Below are 18974 nucleotides of genomic sequence, written 5' to 3' on the forward strand. Positions count from 1 at the left end.
CACACGCTGAAATGAGTCCCAGGCCACCTGCTTCATCTTGGCTGTTCTCTACCCTTGCTCACTAGGTTCCTATTGTCCCCATAGCTGAATACTGTCTGCAAATGCCAATAAGAGGGCCATGGGGAAGTGGGTGTGGCTCAAGAGATTGGGCTCCCATCTACCATATGGGAGGTCCAGGGTTTGATTCCCAGGGCCTCCTGGTGAAAGCAAGCTGGCCTGTGTGGTGAGCTGGACTAAGCAGAGAGCTGGCCCATGCAGAGTGCTGGCCCACGCAGGAGTGCTGGTTTGTGCAGAAAGCTGGCCTGAGCGGAGAGCTGGTGCAGCAAGATGACACAACAAAAAGAGACACAGAGGAGAGATAATAAGAGATTTAGCAGACCAGGGAGCTGAGGTGGCACAAGAGAATGAACACCTCTCTCCCACTCTGGAATGTCCCAGGATCAGTTTCTGGTGCCTCCTAAAGATATGACAAGCAGACACAGCAGAACACACAGCAAATGGACACAGAGAGCAGACAGTGGGGGTGATGGGGAGAGGGATAAATAAATCTTTTTTTTAAAAAAAGAGGGGCATGACCCTTTTGGTCTAAAATGGGCTCTTTGAGCAGGCTTCTAGCCACCTTGCTGTTCCTTCCCCTGTGGAGTCCGGGGAGTTGCTGTACCAGTCATCTTGTTCATCCTTTCCTGGAACTTTGGGAGAAAGCCTAATAGCAGCCATTTGAGGACAGACTGAGTTCCTTCTCTGTGCTGGATTTGGAGATACAACAGTACATGAGTTAGATATGGTTCCTGCCTGCATGAAGCTTACAGTCCCCTGAAAGAGGCAGACATCAAACAGATAATTGTACAAGAAATTAATTAGTATGGAGGCACGTGCTATGAAGGAGAAGGACAGGTTGTAAGGCTCCCAATAGTCTGAGATGGCAGAGAAGGATGTCTGTTGTTTTTGCCTCATCAGCATCTCTTCCTCTGGTATTGCTTTGAGCAACCATGCTTTCCCACTCCTAATTTGCTGAATCTATGGCCTCCACCACCAAGCTATCTTGCAGTCGGTGCAATTTCCAGGCCTGGTCAATCTATGTATATTTCTCCTTGTCTGCAGTAATTAGTTCAGAGACAGGCATGTGACTCAAACTGGGCTCATGTGTGTGTGCAAAGGGGCTGTTTTTTTGTTTGTTTGTTTAAAGATTTATTTTATTTATTTCTCTCCCCACCCCACCCCCATTGTCTGCTCTGTGTCCATTCGCTGTGTGTTCTTCTGCATAAATTTACATTATCTGGCGGAACTGGGAGAAACTGCATCTCTTTTTTGTTGCATGATCTTGCTGCGTCAGCTCTCCATGTGTGCAGCGCCACTCCTAGGCAGGCTGCACTTTTTTCACGCAGGGTGGCTCTCCTTGCGGGGCGCATTCCTTGTGCATGGGGCACCCCTACGCGGAGACGCCCCTGCATGGCATGGCACTCCTTGCATGTGGCAGCACTGTGCATGGGCCAGCTCACCACACGGGTCAGGAGGCCCTGGGGATCGAACCCTGGACCCTCCATATGGCAGGCAGATGCTCGATCAGTTGAGTCACGTTTGCTTCCCAAGGAGTTGCTTTTTGAACTATGAGAAAAGATACTCTTTCCACTGGGGTTGTCAAGCTGGTAGGTGAAAAACCTGGGGCTGCTGGTGTCCGCCTTGCCACCATGTGGACAGTGATCATCTGAGAATAAAGCTAACACAGAGGAACAATGTCATTGTTTAGAAGCCTGGCTTTAGATTGTTTGGACCTGGCTGTATCCCTTGTCTGCTGGTTATGATATTCAACAAATTTCATTTTTTGCTCTAACCAAGCTGAGCGGGTTTCTGAAATCAAGCATCCTGAACAATACAGGGCCTGGGGCCATTGGGGAATTTGGGGAATGATTCCTGGGTAAAAGTGATAGAGGAGCAAACAATGACCAGGAATTAGTTAGGTGAAGAGGAGGGGAGAGAACATTCTAGATAGAAGGAGCAGCATGTGAGAAGGCCCAGGGCAGGAGGAAAATGACTTGAGGAATTTGTTCACTTCATTCCCCAGGGTGTGTTCTATTATAACTCTGAATATGTTTGATGGATAACCTTTTTTAAAATACAGAACTTAAGATATTTAATAGTCATAAACCAACAGGGTAACCTTTATTAAGTAATGCCTTGACTTATTTACAAGTGTCCATTTTAAAAGTGCTTTATTGTTTGCAAAATCCTTTATTTGATGTATCATAATTTATTACATATGTCTGGTTTTGCTCTCAAGAACCCTTGACTAGGCCTAGTAATCATTCATTCTAATTTCCTACTTTGCACCTAAGATTTCAGATTTAAAACACTGTTCCACCTCAGCTCAGAAGCCTTGGAGGGTTGGGAGCAGCATTGCAAATGGTGGGTGGTGGGCCCATCGCCAGAGGTCAGTTTTGCCTGGCTATGAAGCTGCTGAAAGAGCTGAGCAGTGCCACTCTGACTCAGAGCAGCCATTCATCAGTTCAAAAAGAGAAATGAATTTGTCCATCTTTGGCTGTGCCTTTGACCCCTTGAGAGCTAGGACCTGATGACCTGAACTGACTACTCTGGAAATTTGGCTGCCATCTATGGCCAACTCTAAATAATGAAACCAGTGACCCATTAAGAGTGTGAGTGGGATGTGGAAACTAGAATCTTTTGCAACATCAACCACTCTTGCCTTCTCCCTTTACCTCACCAAATCCTATCTCATCACCAGCTTATTTAACTACTAATTTACCTATTTTGAAGAATACCAGAGGGAAAATCAATAGTGCATATTTTTGTAAGACCTACAGCACCTAACACAGGGCCTAGCTCTAAGAAGTTTCTTTGATTCTTAAATTAATGACTCTTTTTTTTTAAAGATTTATTTCTTTATTCCCCCCTCCCTTGTCCACTCTCTGTGTCCATGTTCTTCTTTGTTGTTGTCAGCGACACCAGGAATCTGTGTTTTTTTGTTGTGTCTCTTGTTGTGTCAGCTCTCCGTGTGTGCAGCGCCATTCTTGGGCAGGCTGCACTTTCCTTTGCGCTGGGCGGCTCTCCTTACGGGGCACAGTCCTTGAGCATGGGGCTCCCCTACGTGGGGGACACCCCTGCGTGGCATGGCACTCCTTGCGTGCATCAGCACTGTGCATGGGCCAGCTCCACACGGGTCAAGGAGGCCCCGGGTTTGAACCGCAGACCTCCCATGTGGTAGAGGGATGCCCTAACCACTGGGCCAAGTCTGCTTCCCCAATTAATGACTCTTAATGAATGCATCACCATGCTAGAAAAGCCCACGTCTCAGCTCCAGGGTGGAAGACTCATTGTTCCCCATTCAGAGAGGCCCAAGGAGCAGGGGTCTCTGTGTCCCTGATGAGGTTGGACCCAGGCCTTGATCTGGAGAGTTGGGCCTCAGGGGATGCTGAGCAGTGTGTAGGGGTAAGGTCAGACCCAAGCCCAAGAGTAATTCCTGGGAGCAGGGGATACTGAGTCTCAGGTCGAAGGGGGTCCAGCAACGGCTCTCTGTCCTCAGGGGACACTGAGCTCCAGGTTGGGGGAGGGGGCAGTCCCTGGTCTTGACACGGGGACTCCGGGCAGGCAGGGGGCGCTGTGTCCCAGGAGGCAGGGTCAGGCCAGGCTCCGAGCCGGCAGAGGGCGCTGGGCTCTTTCCGGCGCGGAGCCGCGGAGGGCGCCCGGTAGGTGGCGCTGTGGCCGCGGGCGAGGCCCGGCAGGCGGCGGCGGCGCGGCGCTGCGGCCGGGCTCGCGGGCCCGAGATAGCGGCGGCGGCGGCGGCGGCGGCTACGGCGGCAGCAGGGGCGGCACGGCAGGAGGCGGGGTGGCGGCGGCCCCGGGCGGGCAGGAGCGCGCGGTCGCCGAGCGCACAGGCCGCGGCCGCGCGGAGCCCGCCATGCCGGCGCGGGTCTGAGGCGCGGCGAGCCAGGGCCGAGGCGAGCGGCGGCCGTGCCGGCCTGTCGCCCCGCAGCGGCCCGGCCCGGGCCCGATGAGCGGCGGCCTCGGCCTCCGGCGCAGCCCGGAAATGTCTGGCAAGATCGAGAAAGCAGGTGAGGCGGCGGCGCGGGCGGGCCGGGCGTCCCGGGCTCCGGCCGTTGCCTCGGCGGCGCGGGGACCCGGCTCAGTTTGTCCCGCGCGGCGGGCCCAGCCGGGCCGAGGCGGACCCGACGTGCTCGGCGGCCCGCGTGGGCCCCGCAGCGCTGCGGCTTCGCCCGCAGCCGGAGCCGAATTTGGATTTTTACCGGGTTGCGCGCGGACCCTGGTTTTGTCCTGGGGAGCAGAAGTGAAACTGCCGCCGAGGCCTAATTGGGGCGCTTTTCAACTTCACATTCGCAGGCCATTTTTAAAGCCGGTGGCTGGTTCCTGCTCTGCTCAATTCTCAGTGTGCAGTGACCGCCGCGGGGTAACGGGGAGCACGAGAGTGGACACAACCGGTGTGACTTCTCTTTTTTTTTGGAGGCATTTTGAAGGAGGTGGAGGTGGGAAGCTCCTCCTTCAGCTCGGGTCTCTTTATGCGAGCTGCTTCGCTCTCGTGATAAACTTTGAGAAAAATGGCTTGAACCTGCGGAAGGAGAAAGAGAAACTCCGGACCTATGTTTAAAGTGGCCCTGAAGCTGTGTCTGCTTACTCTGGGGTTGTCTTTTAGAAAGTGAATAGAACTGAGCTATAAAATGTGTCGTTTCTAATGAGCCTCTAGTTTAAATTTAACTTCCAAGTATCCACGTCGGTTGCTTCACAGTGAGCAGGGAGGATGTGTTTGGGCATTTCTTGGGGCTCAGTCAGATTTTCCTCTGGTATCCAGTTTAAGCTCTGCAAGCAGGGCGTGTAGGGAGCCGGCTGGGTAGGGGCAGCTTGTAAATCTCGTTGCAAACCCCATCTCTTTGTGTGTTCCTAGAAATCTTGGAGAGTTGCTTTCTGATTACCCGTTGTATTTTGCCTACCCTGGGAATAGAGTCTCCAAAGATTCAATTACTGTTGTGCATATGGGGCCTAGGGCTTAATTAGCCCGGCAGCACCTTGTGAAGTTGGTCCTGAGGTTTAAGGTAGGCAAGCTGTCCCAGGCCTCCTGGACAGGGAACAGGGTTAGTTGTCAATATAGGCAGAGGTTAGCTTGGAAGCTGAATTATGGAAGGCCGCTTTTTAAGAGGCTGTCCAGAAGGGTAGCTAGCACTGATTTTGGAAGTTGCTTATATGTATCCCGGGTTGAAGAGAGATACTTTTCTGGCATGCACCTCTGGAGTCGACTCAGAAGTAAATGTAACCTCTGCAGTCTGTGGTTTAAACACAGGCCGGGAAGTAGTCTTTATTGAGAGATTACTCTGTATCCCGGCTCTATGCCAAGTAGCCTTACATGTATTGCTTCTTAAATCCTTGCTTCTTAAATCTGTGATAGGTTTAGAAAGGCTCAAGCACTTTCTGGAGACCACCGAGGAAGAGGGCAGCATGGTGGGCATTTATGCCTGGCACTCTGGCCAGAAGCTTGGGTGCTGTCCTTAAGAGTGGATAGTTTCAGGTGCAGTTTCTTGGGTGTTTTTCCACACTGTTCTTCAAACCCAGGGCCTTGCTCAGTGACCGTGAGTCGTTTTCCTGCAGACATGCCATTCCAGAGATATCTTGGGTTAATCTGTGCAGTATTTTTCAGGAGCTCCTTGCATAATGTTTCATCAGAATGGCACTGTTGAGAAAGTCAGATAATTTATTTTAAATATAGTTGGGTTTTCTTTGATTATTAGCATATGTTCATTGTCAAAACTTGAAAATAATGGAAAATTAAAACAAGCTAAGTGGAAAGCATCTCTAAACCTATAAACTGTGTTCTGTAGCTCAGATTCTCTGAATGAGATGAATCTTTATTTGAGGAGGAGTAAGGCATTTATTTGTTATTATTTATGGTTTCTGCATAGACTATCCTTAGGCCTTCTCTGGGCACTGCACTCTGCTCGTTGCTGTAGTAGGTGCAAAACCAAGATGTCCCTGTCTACAGGGAAGCCTGTCTGAGTATGAAAGAGCAGGACCTATGGTGATACCTAGGCTATCAGGCAGCATAAACTGCGCTATAGCAGGAGTCAGGTCCTGTGGGTACAAGTTAGGGAGGGGGCTCGCCAGCTGAGGGAGATGGTCGGGAAGGCTCTAGAGGAGACAGTATTTGTACCAAGGTCTAGAGAGCATAGTTTCCCTGAATGGAGATGGAGATGGAGATGGGCAGAAGAGGACACAGTAGAAGGGGCTGACCAGGGGCTGCAGAAAGCAGGGATGGAAGATGGATTTGGTGAGAGGTGGATTAGCAAGAAAGTTCTCAGAGGTTAGCAAGACTAGGGTTGGCACCTCACTATATTGGGAATCAGAAACGTGGTGCTAGTTAGAGATTAAAACCGTGTCCTTTATTGCACAAAGTCTTTTGCTCCAATCCATACACAGATTGGGATACCCTGGTGTGAAGGGTACCCTTCCTGGTGGCTTTTGCTGGTCATTATATGTGGACTTCACTTGGCATTTCAAAGAGATTTCCTGTTAGATTTATGTTGGTGTTTTCTAAGTGAATCTGATGGTAAACCATTCAAAAGAAAGGTCCTTAGGTGAAACAGTGACTTCTTACAGCAAGTGAACAATCTCTGGTAAACTACAGACTCTGGCCTTCAGTAAACAATTGTTATTGGGGTTTTGCTATTTTCTGTTCACTTTAAGCAACAGAAATGTTGCTGAAATGTGTTCACAGTCTCTTTCTAATGCTAGATAAGAATTTTTACTTCTCAGGGTTTTCAGAATTCAGACTTTTTAAGTAAAAAAGAAAGTCCTTTTAACATCCTTTACAGCACCAAGATTCTTGCCCAGTCCTCCATCCTGTCTTCTCGCCACCTTTCCCCGCTATCTCCTTGCTATGCAGCATTCTCTTTAACCACTGGAGGAGATCATTTTGAGTCTGTCATTGCTCCTCTTGAATATGTTACTTCATTCAGCAGTTCCTGGCTGTGGGTGGAATCTATAGGATGGTTCATACCTACTGCCCTCCTCAGAGGGCGTACGATTTCGTGGGCACACTGGCAGGCAAACCTCAGATCAGGCTGTTCCCTCTGGGGCCCTTGGGGGTTCAAGGCAGTTTGGATTCCAGGGGTCAGCAAAGGGATAACTTTTGCTGGGCTTGGTTGGGGTGTGTCATGTTAAGCTTGTTGGAGGAGAGTTGAATTTGGAGGGCTGGGAAGAAGGCTAGAAGGTTGGGATACAAAGGAAGACTTTTTGAGTTTCTAGACTCCTTGCTGTCTTCCAGAGGTAATGAGGAGGTGAAGGGTAGAGTGAAGCCAGGTTGATCAGGGAGCTCCATGGGGTGAGCTTATGGGCAGGCCTGCTGAGGAGGAGAGACTCTTCTTTAGGTAACTTAGAGGAAAGACTGACAGGTGGCCCAGAGGTCGCAATGGGGAGCCAGTCACATGGTTCTGCTTGTATAAGCTGTTATGGTGGCTCAGTTGCCTAATGTTTATTTCCAGCAGAGAGTTCAAGTGAAGAAAGGTGTAACATTTCTGAAGTTTAAACATTTTTCTTGATTGCTAGGGGAAGTCACAGACTGATAACCTTGGACTGAATTCAGTCCATAGATGGGTTGTATTTGATCCACACATGTTCTTGAAAGAAAAAAAAAATGATGGTCAGGAATTAAAAATCAGGGACTTGCTTTTAAAAAAAACAACCCAGGTTTCTGGTTTTTTTTTGAAAAATGAGAAACTCTGAAGTCCTGAGCCAAGGCAGCTGTAGGCAGGGGCTGAGTGGCAGCTGCCTTCAGAGTCCCCACCACTGTTGCTGCCAGCCGCATCACTAATTCCCGTTTCCCAAATGGACTGTTGACATTTGAGTTTGTATCCTCTTCTTTGGAGAGACCATTTTTATTCATTGGCACTTTTTTTTTTTTAAGGTACTGAGGACCTCATGCAGGAAGCTAGCACTCAACCACTGAGCCACATTGGTTCCTCTGAATTGTTTCTTTAATTTGTTTGCTTCTTGTTTTGTTTTCTTGTTTTTAGGAGGCACTGGGGACCAAACCCGGGACCTCCTGTGTGGGAAGCACATCCTCAACTGCTTGAACCACATCTGCTCCCCTTGTTTACTTTTTTATCTGGAGTATGATTTGAAATCTTGGCCTCATACCTTGTTCATTCATTCCTTGATTCCTTCATTCTGCACCGATTGATTGTCTGCTCTGCCAGGCATTGTAGGGGGCTCTTGTTAGTGAACTCAGTGCCTGTCATGCCCATCTCCCTAAAGATAGGCATTGGGTTATGCAGTGTGGGGAGTGCTGCTAAATAAATATTATGAAGGCAGTGGACTTGGTCCAGTGGTTAGGGCGTCTGTCTACCACATGGGAGGTTCAAACCCGGGCCTCCTTGACCCGTATGGAGCTGGCCCATGCGCAGTGCTGATGCGCGCAAGGAGTGCTGTGCCACGCAGGGGTGTCCCCCATGTAGGAGAGCTCCACGCGCAAGGAGTGTACCCCGTAAGGAGAGCTGCCCAGCGCGAAAGAAAGTGCAGCCTGCCCAGGAATGGTGCCTCACACACGGAGAGCTGACACAAGATGACCCAACAAAAAGAAACACAGATTCCCGTGCCACTGTCAACAACAGAAGCAGACAAAAAAGAAGACGCAGCACAGAGACACAGAGAACAGACAACCGGGGTGGGGGTGGGGGGTGGGGGGGGAGGGGAGAGAAATAAATAAATAAATCTTTAAAAAAAATACATATTATGAAGGGATTAGATTTAATGGGTGGGGAGTGTCGGGGAGTATTTTTCTTGAGAAATTGAGATTTAAGGTGAGATGTGGAAAGTGAGTAAGCTGAATACAGCAGAAGGGAAGAAAGGACCAAGACCCTGAGGAAGGGAGAGCTCTGGAGGAAGAGGGAGGAAGGGAGCTTCCCTTTGGTGGTTCTTCTATTCACTGGGTTCCTTCTTCAAATAGTTTTTTCATTTTTTATATTTTTAAAAGATTTATTTATTTCTCCCCCCTCCCTCCATTGTCTGCTCTCTGTGTCCGTTTGCTATGTGTTCTTCTATGTCTGCTTTTATTCTCCTTAGGCAGCTCCAGGAACCAATCCTGGGACCTTCTGGAGTGGGAGAGAGGCAGTCATTCTCTTGCGCCACCTCAGCTCCTTGGTCTCCTGCGTCTCTGTCTCTCCTCTGTGTCTCTTTTTTGTTGTTGCGTCATCTTGCTGTGCCAGCTCTCCACATAGACCAGCACTCCTGCGTGGGGCAGCACCAGCTCACCATGTGGGCCAGCTTGCTGCATTGGCCAGCTTGCCTTGACCAGAAGGCCCTGGGTGTCGACCCTGGACCTCCCATATCGTAGATGGGAGCCCAGTTGCTTGAGCCACATGCACTTCCCCAAATAGTTTATTGAACAGCTGTGTAAGGGCCGCCTAGAGTGATTTACCTTGGGAATGGAAGAGGGGAAGCAGACAATAAAAATAAAAAAGAAATAAATGGTGCAGTATGTTTTCCTTTTAAAAGTTTCTTCCCTCCTTGTCTGTGCTCCCAGCAAACCAGTATGTCCAGAAGTTTCATCATTTATTGATCCCTCTGGCCAACTCCCTAAGCTCCCTTGGAGGGAGCTTACTTGCTTGGAGGGAGCCAACTCCCTAAGCAGGCTTGGAGTGGTTCAGTGAGGGGCTGGTGTAGTGACAGCAGCAGGCACACAAAGCACACTATCTGAAGACCATAAATATGGTGTCTCAAATGCAATGCACTACTGTTTTTTTAAATGTATGCAGATGCTTTTATTATAAATAAAAAAAATTTGCTACAATTGCATTTGTAGTAACTTTTTGTCATTGTTTTCCCTCAGAACAGATACTAAAAGTAAAAGTACTATCAAGTGAGGCTGTACATATATTTGGCTTAGAAAAGAGTCCTCTTACTTAGACCAGCAATCACTGTATTTTGATCAGTTTTAACTCTGAAATTTTGCACTTGCTTTCTTTTCCACAGTTAGCAATTTTTGTGGTAACAATATATTCAGGCAAATAACAGAATTTTTACGGCACTTGTTAAATTCGTGCATTCAGTCTTTTAACATTTACTGAGTGCCTCCTCATTTCCTAATACAGAGCAAGCAGGATTCATGCCCTCACAAAGACACAGTCCAGGGGTAATGTTAATGTTCTTGAACATTTCTGCACTTCTCTGTAGTTTTCAGAATCATTTAGATACTTCTAGGGCAGGCTGACTACTCCTCTTTTATACTTGTGGGCAGCTAAGGGACAGAGAAATTTAGTTTCTTGCCCAAGGTCACAGCCCTAGCAAGTGAGGAACTAATTCCAGTCTCTGACTCCTTGCTGAGCTCCCTTTCTGCCATTTCAGAGCATTGCTTAAAGCACCCAAACTATAGTAGGTTTCTGTCTTACCTCTTGTTCATGCTTCTAAATTTCTTTTCTGATGTTGAAAAAAATCCACCAGTTAAATTAGGATAGGAACAATAAATAAATAAATAATAAATGAATAAATAAACAGATTAGGCCCAACATGACTTTCAGCAGCCTATAATACTAATAACATTAGCAATACTGTAATGAGATAAAAGATAGCACTAACACAGAATAACTGTCTTTTTTAAAAATCAGCCACAGCAGCCCCAAATGTTTTTCTGGTCTCCTGAGCAGTGGTTGGCAAAGGTGATTTGAATGAGATTCTTTGCAGTCAACAGACCTGATATCAGACCTATAAAGATGAGTCATGTATGAGCTTGCAGAAAAAAAGTCATTTCCCAAATTAGCCTGGATTGGCAACTGCCTTGAACATCAGGCTGGGCCTTACCTCAGTCCAGCTGAATGTGTTGCCTGTTGCCATAATAAGATGACACACTGGAAAGAGAAGCCTGGCAACGCTGCACGCTTACCGCACCCAGCGTGGACGCCTTGCAGCTGGGGACAGGTGTTCCTCTGACTTGTCACCCACCCATCTTGCACCAAAGGCTGTGTTATAAATAAGTAAAGCCCACAGTTTGCGAATTATTAAGGGCTTTGTCATGTAAAAGACCTATCATTTTAGTTTCTGGTCATTTGCTTTAGACCATTTGACTAAGAATCTGAGACCAGGCATCGTGACCTTGGGCGATTATTTCCCATTTCTGGATCTCATTTTCTCCATCTGTGTTAGGAAGGATTAGAACTCTAAAATTAGTGCTTCCTCATTTTTTAAAAAAAGCATCAGGTCCCTTTTTATATATGAGAAGGCCATTAGAGGACCAATAACAGGGAAGTGACCTTAGGTACAGTGAGTCTTTCCTGCTTAGCTGTGGCCCTGAGGCTCCTCCACAGACCCTCCACCAAACCCAGTGCGAAAACCTACTTCCTGGATCCTCTCATAGCCTGCTTTACCAAAAGCAACTTCCTCTGGATGCTCTTTGCGCCTTTTTTCCCTCCAGCAGATAGTAAATTCCATGGGGAAGGCCAAAATTAAAACTGGATAGATTGATATGGTTTAGCTCATTGAGAAACCAAAGCCATAATTTTTTTCCTGCAAGTTTAAAATCAACAAATATATAGTCTTAGACTGTAAGCTCCACAAGTGGTTGCCTTTACTGTGTCTAGTACATAATAGGTTCTGAGTAAATACTTACGAAAATTAATATCACAGAATGAACTTAAGGTTCTGATTAAATGCAGCTTATGGTTTTTGAATTGTCAATTATTATATTTCATGATGAATATACAGGACTGATATTTTGTCTGAACAGAAGTATGCAGCTAGTTGGAAGTTTTGTGTTCTATGCACTGATCATTGTTTTTAGTTTAATCCTCTGAAAATGAATGATGAGGCTAAAAGTAACTTAACTCTGTTGAGAGAACTCTAGAACATGAGGAACTGAGCCACAACTCAACTCAGGTATTTTGTGCATTTATCATTCATTCAGTCAACACACATTCCTTGAGCTTCTGTGGTGGACAAGTGACTGTGCTTGGGTCTTTTAATACACAGGAACAAAGTATTCTTTGGCAATGCTTATTTTGCATTGAGCAGTTGGAGTTTTGCCTTAAATTTACAAACCAGAGGATAGCGAACTCTACTCAGCCTGGCATTCATCACAAGTACCATAGAAGGAGCTCTGCTTAATATTTTTTTCACTTGGCCTTTGAAGTTTTTTTAGGACTCACTCCTTGTACCATTAGCTTTATGGAATGCCTGTATGGCATATGCTCTCCCTAAGAGGCTGGAGAAGTTAGGTTGTAAATGTTCTTTTGACTCTTTTGTGTGTGTGTATGTGTGTGTGTGTGTGTATGTCTCCTGTCTTTTGTCAAAGGGCTTAAGTGGAGCCTCTTGCCATTTCTTTCTCTTTGTGAGCTAAAATGCAATGGAAACACCTAAGTGGATTAGATATTTGTCATTTCACATCACACTTCCTCTTCCTTCCTCCTTTTTTTCTTCTAGTCATGATTTGAAAGACAAATTAAGTTTACTGAATCAGAGTCCTTACCTGCAGCCTAGACTTCTTCCTAAAATGCTTGTTACTGCCCCAAATTGGATTAGAACTTTCACTCCCATTAGGCTCTTAAAGATGATCTTTTTCCTTCCCTTTCACTGACTTGTTGTGTCACACAGTCATTTCATTGCAAATTAAGTGGTTGTGTTCTGTTTACTTTTTATTTTGAATTGAAATAATTTCAAACTTAGAGGAAAATTGCAAAATAATATAAAGAACTCCAATATACTCCCTACCTAGGTATACCTTTTAATATTTTGCCACATTTGTGGTATCATTCTATCTACCTACCTGTTTTCTAAACATTTGAGAGTAGATTGCATACGACATGCTTCTTTACCACTTAATACTTTCATGTGTATTTCCTAAGAACAATAATATTCAATTATCAAGTTCAAGAAATTTAACATTGGTATAAAGCATACAGTCCATATTTTTTTAAATGTCTAAAAAATGTGCTTTTGGACACATTTATCCTCCACTCTTAGATCTAGTCCAGGATCATGCATTGCATTTAATTGTCATGGCCTCTTTAGTCTCTCTCTCTTTTTTTAAAGATTTATTTATTTATTCCCTGCCCTCCCCTCCTTGCTGTCTGCTCTCTGTGTCCATTAGCTGTGTGTTCTGTGTCTGCTTGTCTTCTCATTAGGCAGCTCCAGGAACCAATCCTGGGACCTTCCGGAGTGGGAGAGAGGCAATTATTCTCTTGCACCACCTCAGCTCCCTGATCTGCTGCATCTCTTACTGTCTCTCCTCTGTGTCTCTTTTTGTTGCTGCATCAGCTCTCTGCATGAGCCAGCACTGCTGCGTGGGGCAGCACTCCTGAGTGGGGCAGCACTCCTGCGTAGGACAGTACTTCGCGTGGGCCAACTCACCACACTGGCCAGCTTGCCTTCACCAGGGAGCCCTGGGCATCAAACCCTGGACATCCTATATGGTAGACAGGAGCCCAACTGCTTGAACCACGTCTGCTTCCCTCTTTTTTAAAAATTGTGCTAACATATATACAATATGAAGTTTCCCATCTCAGCCACCCCAAACGTATAATTCAGTGGGTTTAATCACATTCACAACTACCAGCACCACTGTTCATTACTGAAATTTTTCTTTCATCCTAAGCAGAGACCTGCACGCGTATGAATTACCTCCCCATTCTCCCCCCACACATCCACCCCGTGCCCTGGTAATCTGTACTCTTACTTTCTGTCTATGAATTTCCATATTCTGGTTATTACATATAAGTGGAATTATATAATAACTGCCCTTTTGTGTCTGGCTTATTTCACTCAACATGTTGTTTTCAAGGTTCATCTATGTTGTAGTGTGTGTCAGAATTTAATTTCTTTTTACTGTGGAGTAATATTCCATTGTAAATACTTGCAGGGTATATACATGTACTCCATTTTATTTATCCATTCGTCTATCAGTGGATGCTAGGGTTTCTTCCACCTTTTAGCTATTGTGAATAGTACTTCTGTGAACATTGGTATAAAAATATCTCTTCTGGTCGTTGGTTTCAGTTCTTTTGGTTATGTACCTAGAAGTGGGATTGCCAGGTCATATGATAGTTCTATATTTAACTTTTTGAGGAACTGCCAAACAGTGACTGCATCATTTTACATTCCTACCAACAATGTAGGGGGATTTCTATTTCTCCACATCCTCCCTAACACTTGTTATTTTCCATTAAAAAATATATGTATTTATACAGACAGGGAGCGCCATTCTAATGGGTGTGAGGTGGTATTTCATTGTGGTTTTGATCTGTATTTCCCTAATGCCTAATGATGTTGAACTTCTTTTCATGTTCTTATTTGGCCATTTGTATATCTTCCCTGGAGAAATGGCTATTCAAGTCCTTTGCCTATTTTTTTAAATTGTCTTGCTTGTCTTTTTGTTGTTGAGTTGTAGGAGTTCCTTTATGTTTGGATATTAAACTCTAATTGGATATCTGGTTTCTAAATATTTTCTCACGTTCTGTAGGTTATTTTTATTTTTTTATTAGAGAAGTTGTAAGCTTACAAAACAATCATGCATAATATGAAGAATTCCTATACATCACCCCTCCATCAACACCTCACATTGTTGTGGAACATGTGTTACAGATTATGAAAGAACGTGATGATCAGACTATTACCACTAACTATGGTCCATACTGTACACTTAGTATATTTTTTCCATGCACCCCTGTTATTAACACTATGTATTAGTATTGTACATTTGTTATAGCTCATGAGAGAACACTCATATTTGTACTGTTAACCACAGTCCAAGTTTCCACCACTGTAGGATGTCTTTTTACTTTCATGATAAAGTCCTTTCCACAGAAGTTTTTAATTCTGATGAAATCCCATTTATCTGTTTTTTCTTTTGTTCGTGCTTTTGGTGTAAAGTCTAAGAATCCATTACCTAATACAAAAGCTTTAAGATAGTTCCCTATATTTTCTTCTAAAAATTTTTATAGTTTTAGCTTTTTATTTAGCAAATTAACTTTTGTGGTCAGGAAACTCTGCCCTCCTTTTAAAACATAGAAATAGAGTTGTTGAATACAGGATGTATGTGGTGCTTCTCTGGGCTGTAGACAAAGGGGCAGATACTGTGCATTTGCTTTATAGCTTTTTAAAATGTATGCTGTAGGTGTAACTTGACAGATGTGACTCCCAGCCACATCATACCGTTAAAAATAACAGCCAACCCTCCTATCTCTTTGGAGCAAGAGTCTGATGCTTGCACTATTTGTGAGAAGGGAGGTGTGGACATGGAATGAGAAGAGAGAACAATGGACTGTCATGGAGCCGAATATCACTTAGTTGACACAAAACAAACAACAACAAAATACCTTGGTTGGGAACAAAGGTTGTATTTATTTGCTGGTTATGGATAATCACGTGTCATCTCCTTCAAGAGACTAGAGTCAAAGGGATCATGGAATTGACTACTTTCTTCCCTTCCTTTCTGTAATAAAAATAGTAGTAATAGCTAACATTCACCAGGCACTTACCAAGTGCCAGTGCTAGATTGTATTCTATGTGCTGTCTCATTTCATTCTCAAAATAGGAAGAAGGTATTATATTACTGTTCTGATTCTACAGAGGAGAAAATGGAGATACAGAGCTTTTCTTTGATTCATGGGATCCTTAGAAACAGAGAAGTTGAAATTAGCCCATAGTCATCTGCTAAATTGAGGCAAAGTTAATGGCTGTCAGACTACTTCCCATTTATACAGATTTTTTTTTGGTCTTTATTTTTTTAATATTACATTAAAAAATATACAGATTTTCATTAGTTCTGACGTTAATCTCTTTGTTGTGACTTTGGTAAAATGAACCTCCACGTTTCTAGGGTCTCTGCTGCCCCTGAGGCCACCTACTTGTACTAGCCTCAGGCCCTCTTACACAACTCTGCTACTAAAAGGGTCATTGGATAGTACTGGAGGGAATGAGAAGACGGTCCTCCAGGCTGAGTAACTGTGGGCAAATTGTTTACTCTTTCTGTGCCTCTTGGATCTCTGTTGTAATTTGATGGGGGTAACAAGTACATCTCAGAGTTCTTTCTAATGCTGATTCTCTGAGAATCCAGTATGTATCATGTATTTGGGATTGTTTTGTTGATAGTATTAAATGTTCTGTAGGCACTTATAATCCTTTATGGTTTTTCAGAATATTTTCATAGACATTTGTTTGTTCATTTAATCATAGGGTAAGGGAGTTACATGGCATTTCTTCCCAGATGAGGAGGGTGACTGCCAATGCTTATTGAGTACTTCCTATGTGCCAGGTACTGTGCTAGGTGCTTTCCCTTCAGATATATGTTTTAATTAATTCTATTTTTCTTATGAGAAAGAAATGACAGGTATTGTGCCTATTTGACAATTGAGGAAAGACAGGCAGCGAGAGGGGAAGTGACTTGCCAAAGTTGTGTATTCAGTGAGAGCTAGAGCCAGTTCTGCAACTGGGGTTTCACTTATCACTTCTTCCCACCTCCTCATGCCTGTTGCCCTGACCCCCTCCAGCTGTCTGGATCCTAGGGTCTAGTCTACTGCAGAGGAACTGGGAGGCAGCATCCATTGCTTTTGGTTGGAATGTGCTAGGATTCCCCAGGGGCTTTCCAGACCTTCTGCCAGACTGTTAAGGTGGCTCCACATCTGCCTGCAGATTTGTAAAGCAGCTTCTGGTTTCTCAATAAGTAGCTGAAAAAGAAATTTGCTGAAAATAGTGCAAAGGAATCTACTTTGGAAAAACCTTTCACAGATGGTGAAATAGGAGAAGTGGGCCTTATGAGTTAAAATAGCTCCATCCATTCACCCACGTACCTACTCTCTCATCCATCCATCCATCCAGCCAACATTGGCTGAGCACTCACTGAGTGGCAAGCAGCCTGTCAAGGCAGTGGAGAGTGCCAAGAGGGATCAGAGGCAGCAGCCTGTGCCCTTGGCCATCACCTCTGCTGGGTTCAGAAGGCTTTTTGATCTTGGCTTTTACTTTCCCTAGCACTCATCCATGCTGGAGGGGAGCATAGAGCCTGGGCTGGGAGTCAGAAGGCCTGCATTGTGGCCCCTGGGTCCACCACCAATTCACTGAATCAGTGCCCCTTGAGAGGCCTTTGTCTTCTCATCTCAGAGATTAGGGATGGAGTCTGTACTGAACAGTAAGAAATAGCATGAGATTTGGAATCCTGTAGATAAGATTTTGACTTCCAGCTCTTTCATTTAATAGTTGTAGGATTTGGAGCAAGTCACTGAACCTGTTGAAGCTTCAGTTCCTTATCTGACTGGAGGCAATAACAGGACCTGCCTCTTGGTGTGGGGAAAGGATTAAATGAGAAAAAGCACTTAAAGCAGAGTCTTGACACCTCAGAAGTGCTCAGTAACTGTTAGCTGTTTTTCTTATCTGAGATCCCCTTCTCTGAAAAGATCATTTCTCTAAAAATGTTAATATAGTAAGTGAAATCCAGATCTCAGCACTCACTGAGGAAGGGGAGGTCTCTGGTTAATATTGAGATATTTCCTTTCAGTCCCATCTCTCCCACTCACCTTTTTTTTTTTTTTTTTTTTTTTTGAGAATGCTGAATTCCAGGGAATAGACATTTACAACTAAGCAGTAAACCTCCAGTGAGATCATTTGTGGGAAGAGTAGGTGGCATTTCTTTTCACCTATTTCTTAATGTCTGTCTAGAAGGAATGGGCCTGTGCTTGAGGAAGGCAGCTTTCTCGGCCCTGATCACCAACAGTTATAGTTTTGCTCTGTCTCAGGAGACACCCACCTCAGTTTCTCCTTCCAAGAGTGACTGTCAGGATTAATTAAGTCATCTTTGTTTAACACTGGAGGTGAAATGAACACAGTGCATTGCTTTTGTTTCATCACAGTTAAAATACCACAAACTATTCACTGTCCTTATATAACAATTCACTAATATGTTGCGTTGAACAGCTACAAGCAGGGTCATTTCATTAGCCTTATTTTTCCCTCTTGATTAATTTTCACAGTTAAGATAAATTCAGAAATCCTCGTGTATTATTTTGAGTCTTCCTTTATTTGTACTCTCCTGGGCTTTTCTGATATCTGAAAACAAAGACGTATGGTCTCCTTGCAAGTTTGTTAGTGCAGCTGGGATGAAGCACAGTGCCCTTTGCAGAGAGCAAAACCCAGTCAAGCCTTTTCACTTTCTTTAATCATTTGGTCCTGGAGGTATAGAACCTCTCTCTTAATTAGCATAATCACTAATTTGTGCTTCTGTCTCAGCTTGTCAGAAGTGCTTTCCAAATATTAATTCTCTGAGCACATCAAAAAACCAAAGGCACAGATCAAAAGCATGCTTTCCTGCATGATCTATCCTTTTTTTTTTTTTTTTTTTTCTGTTAATGGGGAGCTGTCTCTATTAATTATCCTAAATGTGCAAGGTTGTTGACTGAAGTTTTTGTATTTGACCAAGATCAGAATTTGGTTAGGGACCTGGGCTACCCCATGTTTCAGGAATCCCAAAGTTCCCTAGTCCCAGGTTGGTAGGTAAAATGCACCAACCTGCTAGGGAAATCACTTAGGACTAAAATCACTATGGAGAACTTCTTAGCCACTGTCACTAGGAATTCTTGGAGCTGTGGCATCTTTGGGCAGTGGAGAGAGTACTGGACTGAGTGTCTGGAGCCTTGCTTTCCAGTCCACTGTTGCCACAGGCTTGCTGTGTCCTTCAGGCAGAACACTAGCCCTCCTTGAGCTTCAGTCATAGATTCTGCAAGGGCCTGATGGAAGTTCTGTGGACTCTGACCCTGGGAAGAAAGATTCATTGATGTACAAACATGGTCTATAACTGTAAATTTATATATGTAAATATATATAAATATATTTTATTATAAATGATAATTAGCAAAACTCCCTGGTTCTTGATAAGAGTGAATGGAATCTCAGGTATTTGAAATAATCAGGACTTAGTTTCTCATCATTCATTCAAACCTGGATTCAAGTGACAGTCAAAGATTGTTCATTTCTGGTTTTTTTTT

The 18974-nt window shown here is 44.5% G+C and overlaps 1 protein-coding gene across 5 annotated transcripts in view; it reads left to right on the forward strand.

Moving 5' to 3' along the window:
• Window positions 1-3898: 3898 nt before the first annotated feature.
• RAPGEF1 (Rap guanine nucleotide exchange factor 1) overlaps window positions 3899-18974 on the forward strand; it is a 173134-nt gene continuing 158058 nt past the window's right edge. For 2 of the 5 annotated variants that reach the window (XM_004468038.4, XM_058302155.2), the window contains exon 1: window positions 3933-4067. In XM_004468038.4, coding sequence (XP_004468095.2) covers window positions 4007-4067 — 61 coding nt within the window. In that variant the 5' untranslated portion in view covers window positions 3933-4006. Of the gene's footprint in view, window positions 4068-18974 lie in introns of all 5 variants that reach the window. The other 3 variants (XM_058302157.2, XM_058302158.2, XM_058302156.2) reach the window with 3 other exon arrangements.

This window comes from Dasypus novemcinctus, chromosome 8 (assembly GCF_030445035.2).
Source record: "Dasypus novemcinctus isolate mDasNov1 chromosome 8, mDasNov1.1.hap2, whole genome shotgun sequence".
Taxonomy (NCBI): Eukaryota; Metazoa; Chordata; class Mammalia; order Cingulata; family Dasypodidae; genus Dasypus; species Dasypus novemcinctus.